Genomic DNA, 9,960 nt, shown 5'->3' with positions numbered 1-9,960 from the left:
AGGTCCGTTTGGGATCCCTAGCGAGACCTTGACTAGTTCAGAGTCAGGCTTTATTATTATTAAATTGTCCTAATACTTGTCTTGCAGGGTATTTTGCACTAACATTGCTTTGCAGGGCAAAAGAAAGAAAATTGCCTTCAGATAAATAGTGTCCAAAGGCGCCTTCAAACAGTGAAGACGTCTTCGTACTGTTCATAGAAGGCGCCTTCCATGGCTATGGAAGGCACCTTCCGCAGGATAAATGTTGGCCGAAGTCATGGATAAGCACCGGACTGATCGGGATCGATCTTGCCTCATTGGAGGCGCTTTCCATGCCTTTTATAAGGCTATCTTGAGGAGGCATTGAAACACAATGACTAAACGAGCTACTATGAGTTCTTTTGAGATTCCGACTGCTCCAAGCTCCTGCTACGACTTTGCTGTGAAGCTGTTGGGCTCGACAATTGCTCTGAGGAGTTTCGATTGCGGCCGGCAGACCGATATTGACACGAGCACTTCAACATCAATCTCTAAGTATCGGTAAAATTTTATTTTGTGTATTTAATTACTGCAAAAGGACAAGTGTAGGGTGTTGCACTTGTTCTAAACTTCTTTGTATTCGATTCCCTCTTCTGGAGGTATCGGAAGAGGTTTTTAGTGGATTACTAGACGATAGGTCCGCGGGACCTAGGCCTTGGAGTAGGAGTCGTCGAAGGCTCCGAATCAAGTAAAACCGCCTGTATTTTCTTGTGCTGCTTCATTTTTTTAATTTCTGCTGCGCGCACTCGTGTTTAAAAAAAATGTTAAAATAAGTTTTTAAAATCACGTGATTCACACCCTCTCTCACATGCATAATCGATCTAATAGCTACAACGTGTAGCTAGCTATCGAGTTAGCTGCTACATCATTGTAATAGCTATCATTCCAAGTAGCTGCTACAATGTTGTAGCAGCTAACATTCCAAGTAATTGCTACAATATTGTAGCAGCTATCTCGACGGTTAGTTGCTACACCGTTGTAGTAGCTAACCGTCGAGTTAGCTGCTACAACGTTGTAGCAACTATCATTCCAAGTAGCTACTACAATATTTTGAAAAATGAAATGACTTACCAAGTAGTTGCTACAAAGTGAAATATTTTCTTCTGATAATACAAAAAACTATAATACAAGTTACCTACCAAGTACCTACAAATTATATAAGCAAAAAACTGATAGCATAGCAGTTAGGGCTTGTGTTTGTATATATATATATATAAAAGAAATTGTATAGAGCTGAAAAATAACTTACGATTGAGAGTGGAGAAAGGGGGGCTTTTACACCAGGGTTGCCTTTGTATTTGACGCACAGTTTGGGGAGCTTTAGTCAGTTGCGACGGGAGACGGCGATGACGAAGAAGGAAGGAGCGAGAGAGAGAGCGGTGAGAAAAATTTAGAAATTTCGCTCGATGATGTTTTGAAAAGAAGACCGAAAGAGAGAGAGAATAAATGAAATATTTTTTATAAAGAAATAGAGCTGATAACGCTACAACTACTTATTGCTTATGGTCACGTATAAAACATCACTTAGCATTTCAAACTTCATATATATATATATATATATATATATATATATATATATATATATATATATATATATATATATATATATATATATATATATATATATAAAATCCCATCGAGTTTCAATGTTTGTCAACTTTAATTTAATCTGGGCTATGCAATCTCATGTCCATATCACACAGTAGGTATGCTAATACAATTCAGGCCAGTTCGAGTACAGATCGTTGACGTAGCTTCGTCGTCTTTTGGAAACGAAACGGAAAAGATATGACCACACTGACGTGCCACGTGTTGACAAAGGCGAGTGTTGCTTGAAACATTGTCCAAGCGGATGGCGAATCAGAATCTTGGCGAGCAAGATGAGATACACACGTGTCGAGGCTGAGAAGGTTGGGTGGACTAGTAATGATCAGAGAATAAGGGAATAACAGTTGATTATAATTTTTTTTATCTTCTACAAAATTTTCTTTTCCATATTTTCACAAAATATCTAGATTCCTTAAAGCAAGACTGACAATCGGATAAAAAGGTCGATTGAGAAATGACATCGATAGAATACTCGCCAAGCATTATGTTTACTTAACACAATCTCTCTATATAATTAAGTGGCTTAATATTAGATTAATACAAGCATTGATATAAGCGGCTTAATCTTAGATTAAATAAAAGATAAATGAAGATTTTATTAAATCATGTAAGCAAGTAAGTCAGTTTTGATATTATTCAGATCATATTTAAATAATGTATCAATCTATATTAATTTAGTCTAAAATTAACTGATAAATCCAGATAACTCTCAATCATTTTAAATTAAGATTAATATACGGTTAGAAACCCTTTTAATATATTTATACTTATCGGATCTACATTTAATAGTATAAATTAAATTAAATTGAGAGTATATCTCTAAATTTATAATTTATCAATTTAAAAATTTATGGTTCTCAATTTATGATACTAAATTTAGATATGAAAGTGTGATATATTAAGGAGATTTTCATGAATACATTACTTTTGATTTGTAATGAATAAGAGTTTCATGGATCTACGACATTTAAAAATTTAGAGGTTTGATATTTTCAATGAAGGGATTCTTAAGAATCCATTGATGATCCTAGGCATTATAATAAACTTGCTATAAATTCAATCGAGTCTTCATAAATTTAAAAATTTATTATTCTCAATTTATATGATTAAATTCAAATATAAATGCATGAATACATTAGGGAGGCTTCAAATAATATATTAATTTTGATTTAAAGTAATTTAAAATTTTTTAAATTTAATAATTTAGTTTAGTCTCTGATGGACTATTTGTATATATTAGAAAGTGCTCACGATTGTTCTGGAACTACTAATGTTTTTAAGTTTATTATCTACTGACTAAAGTTTTTAAGTTTATTATCGCAGTAGAGAAAAATAATGTAGAATATGTGGTAGCTAAAATTCATATCTTAAAATGTTTGATTTAATATGATATATGATTTGGATATTATAAAATTGAGTATACGATTTAGATAATATCAAAATCGTTTATTCTTTGTCCGTGGGCAAGAACAACCGTTAACGTGTATATTCCTACAAAGATGTAAAGTAAATTCATGAGAATATTGTTTTCTTTCTGGCTTTTGTTATTATTGTTAAAATAAATAGATGCGGAGTCGGTCTGGCCCGGCCATCTGCCTGGGAAATGCTGGCTTATCACCAGAGGAGAAGAGGAGGAGAGGAGAGGAGAGGAGAGGAGCAGAGCAGTGAAGTGAATCCAGAAAGGAAGTGATTAATAAGCATGAAACGAGAGCATGAAGACGCCGGCCGAATGGGAGGCGATGACCCGATGGCCATGGGGCCGGAGATAGCGAAGGGGAAGATGGTCCCGGTGATGAGGACAGGCGACGAGATGGAGTGCGGCGTGGACGAGCTGCTGGCGGCCCTCGGCTACAAGGTGCGGGCGTCGGACATGGCGGACGTAGCTCAGAAGCTGGCGCAGCTGGAGGTCGCCATGTCCAGCGACGACGCCTCTCATCTCCCACAGCTCGCCGCGGACACCGTCCACTATGATCCCTCTGATCTCTACGCCTGGCTCGATAGCATGCTCTCTGAGCTCAACGCACCGCCTTGCGCTCAACTCCTTCCCCCGACCGCCACAGCCAGCAGAGGCAACGGCCACAGCTCCACTGCCGCGAAGCCCTCCGCCGCTGCTCCCCCACGGGCATCCGCCCTACACGACTTCAAGCCGGTCGTTTCGGCCGCCTCCGTTGGGCGAGTTGTCTGTGACACGGAGCAACAGTCTGAGAAGATCTTGTCTCCGAGAGATCCGAAACGAATGAGGACTTGCTCTTCTTCGTCATCGTCTTCGTCAGCGAAGGAGGTGGCCTCGTCGCTGAAATCGGCAACGGAGGCGCTTCCGGTGGTGGTGGTGGACACGCAGGAGACTGGGGTCCGCCTGGTGCATGCCCTGCTTGCGTCGGCGGAGGCGGTGCAGCAGGAGAACCTCAAGGCGGCGGACGCCCTGTTGAAGCAGATCTCTATGCTCGCTGCCTCCCAAAGCGGCCCAATGAGGAAAGTGGCCGGTTACTTCGCTGAAGCTCTCGCGCGCCGAATCTACCGACATAGTCCCCTTCCCCAGGCGGATCGTGTCGCCCTCGACCTCCTCCACTCGCACTTCTACGAGAGCGCGCCCTACCTCAAGTTCGCCCACTTCACAGCCAACCAGGCCATCCTCGAGGCTTTCACCAGCTTCCGCCAGGTGCACGTCATCGACTTTGGGCTAAAGCAGGGGATGCAGTGGCCGGCGCTGCTCCAGGCGCTAGCGCTTCGCCCCGGCGGGCCACCTTCGTTCCGCCTCACAGGCATCGGCCCGCCGCAGCCGGACAACTCCGACGCGTTACAGGAGGTGGGCTGGAAGCTGTCCATGCTCGCAGAGAGTATCGGCATCGACTTCCACTTCCGCGGCTTTGTAGCCTCGAGCCTCGCCGATCTCGAGCCCCAGATGTTGCTCGAGCCGGAGGGCAAGAGGCGCGACCGCGATGGAGTGGAGGAGGCGGTGGCCGTGAACTCAGTGATGGAACTTCATCAGCTGCTGGCGCGACCGGGGGCGATGGAGAAGGTATTAGGGACGGTGAGGGCTTTGCGGCCGCGGATCGTGACGGTGGTGGAGGAGGAGGCGAACCACAACGGCAGGACGTTCCTGGAGCGCTTCACGGAGGCGCTGCACTACTACTCGAGCATGTTCGACTCACTAGAAAACGGCGGTGATTCCGGGGCCGATGGGGAGCTGGAGGAGCAGCAGCGGCACCGGGCGATGGCGGATGCCTACCTAGGCCGACAGATCTGCAACGTGGTGGCGAGCGAGGGCACGGATCGGACCGAGCGGCACGAAACGCTGGGGCGATGGCGAGGCCGAATGGCGCAGGCCGGGTTCGAGCCCGTGCACTTGGGATCGAACGCCTTCAAGCAAGCGAGTATGCTCCTCGCCCTCTACGCCGGCGGCGACGGATTCCGAGTGGAGGAAGCGGAAGGCTGCCTCACCCTCGGCTGGCACACCCGACCGCTAATCGCGACCTCCGCCTGGCGCGTCGGCCCCGCCGCCGACTTCGCTCTTTGACCAAGGTCACTGTCGCTGTCTCTGTCGCGCAAGCATCTCCGGTCCTATTCGTGCGGCGCCACCGCGTCGGGTGGGTCCACACTGTCCTTGTAGTTATTGGCGGAGTATGGCAATGGTTGGTGGCGTGTCTGTTCCGCCTTCCGTGCCTTTTTTTTTTCTGAAAACAATAAAAAAAATCAAAATTGCTTTGCCGTTCGGAGTGCTTGTAAACCTCAACCTGGAATTATAATCGTGTACATTACGGCAAGGAGAGAAAAAAAAAATGTGTGTTTTTTTTTTAAATATACTCTCGGGATTATTTAGATTTGGAAAATTTTTAAATCACGCATCATTTGAAATTTTTTGGATGGGCTTTCCGTTCTATTATTTTCATCAATATTAATTTTTTGCAGGTTGATTTTCAATTCATCCCAATGGCATTTGAAATTTTAAAATAATTTTGATGATACTAATGCATGCAATTTCTCTTTTTAATCGTGGAAAGTAAATTTGTTTCTCCGATTTTTACAACTGCCGATTTATATAATTTGACTTTTTTTTTATTTAACCACTATAGTCAAAATCCATATTTGAACTCTACTATTTTACGTTATTATAAATTCTTCGACCATTTCTCAAATAGCTTATCTAAATTTTTTTAATTTATTAAAGAAGCGTACATTATTTACTATTTACCAAAAGGGGTATTTTTATAATTACAATTTCCATTTTATCGTCTTGACAATCTGATTTTTTCTAATGATTTTTTTCTATCATTTTTCTCTCTTATTTCTTCTCCTTTTTAAGAATATATAAATAACATTATATAAGAATTAATTAAATTTTTAATAATATTTTAATATATTTAAAAAAGTCAAAATAAACAATGGATAACATATTTAAACACCTTGCAATCTCAAAAATTCACTGGAACTGAAATGAGTATAATCGGAGCTCTGTAGGTCCATTAGTGGGTTTCGATCAAAATTTATTGATGGACCTAGATAGCTCCGATTGCACCCATTTCAGTTACTATGGATTTCTGAGATTTGAAGAAGTTTAAATATGATATCCATTAGTTATTTCGACTTTTCAAAGTTGTTAACATGCAACAAGAATGATCATAATGCATGAGTATCTTTTGGAAATCTGTGAACATGAAAAATATGGTCTCAATGCTAATTGTCTCAATACATGTTTTAAAATGCTTTTAAGGAACGAATTAATATGATTCTTTGAAGATCTATAAAATAGTGATTTGGTTGATCTAGAGGAGTTTATGTGTGGTTTTAATGACATTAATCTATTATTCTTGTGAATGAATGTATTGAATCTGTCTATATTGTTTAGATTGATTATCTTAAAAATTGTAATAAATGTTCTTAATTTTAAATAATCAATATTATGATCAGGCAGAGAGAACAAAGAGAGAGAAAAATGGTAGAGAAAAGAAAAAACGATAGAAAAAGTCAAGATTGTAAGGAGGGTAAAACAGGAATTACACTTGAAAAGGTGCATCCTTTGGTAAATAGTAAAGTAACATATGTCTTTTAATAAATTTTAAAAATTTAGGTACGATATTTGACAAATTACCATAAATTCTTAGAAATTGAAGTAGTTTAGATGGATCATTAGATTTTGATTAAATCTCAATCGACTTCAAGAACTTTGATTATTTGCATTTTAAGTTTTATAAGTTTAATATTTTTAATATGCAATCAATGTCACATTAAAAATAAAAAATTACTATTCTTTCCACAATCAAAAAATTTCTATACAATATTTTTTAGATCTTACATTATTAATTACATATTTTTATTTATTATTTTTTCATTTAATATCTCTATATAATTTTTACTTAATATTTTAAATAATTCTGATCTTTTATTTAATTTAATTTATTTATAATTTATAATTACTAAATTAATTAAATTATAATTTATAATTTTCATTTAATATTTAATTAATTTATGAATTTAAATTTAATTATAGTCATTTGAATTTTTTTAACTTATCAAATATATTTATTTTTAAAAGGGAAAAAGTATAATTTTAACCCATCATGAAATGAAATATTATAAATAAATGCTTCATAAAATTATTTTTTTAATTAGTTAAAAAAATAGTAAATATGTACTATTATTTTTTAATGATTAATGGCTCTATCTCCAAAAGAGAAAAAAATAAGTTTGAAAAATCAAATATGCTATTGAACTAAAAACCCTAAACCTCACCTCCACTCATTGAAACTTTTTTGTTGAGCTTTTTTAATTTTATAAACCTTTTAAAAAGCTTGCATTAGAGATGCTCTTAAATATGACATCTTTATTATTTTCAAACTTCCCTACTAGTGTTAAGGAGAAAAAAGTTTTCAGCTAGAACGTTTGGGTCTGGTCTCCTAGATATTAGGACCATGTTGGACTTGATCTGAGTGCAAACGAGGATTAAGTTGGGCCTGATATGGGGAGGCTAGACCCAACTTGATCTTGGTATGTGATGTGCGTAGGTTATATATACTTTTATACATGTTTTGACGTACATCGACTTGTATTTCATGAGCATAATTTATGTTTATTGAACCTTATTTCATTATAATGTTATATTTCCACTCCTTTGGTTTGTAGATATACTTTTTACTTGTTTTCATTAATAGGACATAATTTGGAGTGATAACGGAGCAAAAGACGCACATTGGAGTAACTTGTGAAAATCAAGCTTAGGTCGTGTGAAACCATATGACTGTGTGTTCTTTCCCATTGTAAAGCAAGCTCAGGCCATGTGAAACTACACGACCGTGCCCCCCACCAGAGGCAAATCAAGCTCAGACCGTGTGAAACCACATAGCCGTATCCCTTCTCCTGTAGCTAGGCAGCACAAGGTCGCGCCAAAAGGCACATTCGTGCCATTCTTCCAGAGCTGAGAAAGACCTTGGCCACGTGATTTCACACGGTTGTGTCTTTTATCCAGAGAAGAAGCAGAGTCAGGCCATGTGAATCCACACGGCCGTGTGAGATATCCAAAAACCAAACAGACCTTGGCAGTGTGGATCCACACGACCGTGGCATGGGTTGTGCCTAGCCTGTGCCAAGTGCTATAAAAGGGGGTTTTCTCCCCTTTTTGAGAAATCTTGGAATCTTGGATCCATCTTGGATCTTGGGGAAGGGTTCTCCCCCTCGGGGGAGCTCTAGGCTTCATTCTCGCCGATCTTCACTGATCCGTCCACCTTCGGAGCAAGAGAATGCCTCTAAGGACGCTAGGCTTCAAGGATACACATTCTCTTCTCTCTTAGTCCATGTTTTGAGTTGTAGATGCTATATTTATTGTCTCTTGGTTGTATCTCCCTTGTAATGGACTAGATTTCTAGATCTAGGATGTAGAAAATAGTTATGATGTACTGTGATTTATGAACTATGTTTGTGGATATTTTTTTATGCAATGATGTGTTTACTACTTGATCTATGTGTTATGCCTTTTATATGTTTGACGAAATGTGTGAATGGTGTAAATATATAGATGCGAGAGGTTTGTCTCTATGTTAAGGTTACTACTAGACTAGATAACTGGGGGATCCTTTGTGACTGATGATATCCATTCAACTGGACATATTATGCCCTTAGTGACAGAGGGCATCGATACTTACTTACTTTCTAGAGTCAAAAGATCTTAACATAGGTACTAATTCTTGTTAAGATATTCTAATTGGAGTAGATACTCTATTGCTACTATTAGAAAGTGATTGTGTAATTTAGAAACATATGATCGGGGGTCCTAGTGACAGGAATTTCCTCTTAACTAGACTTCCTAGGTTACCTCTATATCAGCAGGACCATTTGAGCTTGTTTCTTTTATCTGATATAAAAGACAAAATCTGTTATTATGGATGTGCGTACTCTTAATCCGATATAATAATAATATACTTAGTATTTATTTCTTTAATTTATCAAAGGGTGAGATTTATTTAGTTAAATGAAATAAGGTTAGAAAATAATATTATTTATAAGTGCGTTGTTGATTATAAAAGAAACTATGTCCTAGTAATTTAGGTTGATGATGCCTCGAGGAGTTCATAACGGGTTGTCAGTCGCAGTGCGTCGACATATGATCAATGAGAGTGGTACTACTCTTGGGTATATTAATTGTGAGTTATCAATAACTCATTAATTAATGGACATCGATATCTTAAACATTAATGTTACTCATAATAAGAAAGAGTCCATAATGTAATATGGGATTATGGTTCAATAATAACTCTTTAGTGAGTATTATTGTATTAAGTTAGAGGTGAGTGTTACGAAGCTCAGAAGCTCACTGAGACATCAATTCCTCCTCTCGGTCGCCGTTCTATAAAACCTTGTATCCTGAAAGTCGTCCACTCAATACTCCTTGCGAGAGGAGCCCAAGCGAGGGGTTAGCAGCATTAGGTTGCTAAGAGCGGCTTGGTGCCCAAGGCCGCCACATTAAAAGAGAGATTTTATTTTTTGATTAAAATCTTTCCTTTTATAGCCATCCACATGATTTTAAAAGAGAGTTTTAAATTTTAAAATCTTTCCTTTTATAGCTATCTACAAAGGTTTAAAAGAGAGATTTTAATTTTGTTAAAATCTTTCCTTTTTTGTAATTATCTATAATATTTAAAAAAAGATATTTTAATTTGACAAAGCTTTTCTTTTTTGTAACCATGATTTAAAAGAGAAGTTTTAATTTTAATATTTCCTTTTTTGTAGCATTCTACATTGTTTAAAAGTGAGAGATTAATTTTAAAACTTTTCTTTTGTAGCCATCACAATAGTAAATTTAAAAGAGAAAGATTTTAATTATTATTAAAATTTTCTTTTTTA

The 9,960-nt window shown here is 38.1% G+C and overlaps 1 protein-coding gene across 1 annotated transcript; it reads left to right on the top strand.

Moving 5' to 3' along the window:
- Positions 1-3,170: 3,170 nt before the first annotated feature.
- LOC122034240 (DELLA protein DWARF8-like) lies at positions 3,171-5,338 on the top strand. The gene has a single exon (XM_042593398.1). It carries the CDS (start codon positions 3,326-3,328, stop codon positions 5,141-5,143), a length of 1,818 nt encoding a protein of 605 aa, XP_042449332.1. The 5' UTR covers positions 3,171-3,325; the 3' UTR covers positions 5,144-5,338.
- The last annotated feature ends 4,622 nt before the right edge of the window (positions 5,339-9,960 follow it).

Source organism: Zingiber officinale, chromosome 11B (genome assembly GCF_018446385.1).
Source record: "Zingiber officinale cultivar Zhangliang chromosome 11B, Zo_v1.1, whole genome shotgun sequence".
Lineage (NCBI taxonomy): Eukaryota > Viridiplantae > Streptophyta > Magnoliopsida > Zingiberales > Zingiberaceae > Zingiber > Zingiber officinale.
This window is presented reverse-complemented; position numbering and strand designations above follow the sequence as displayed.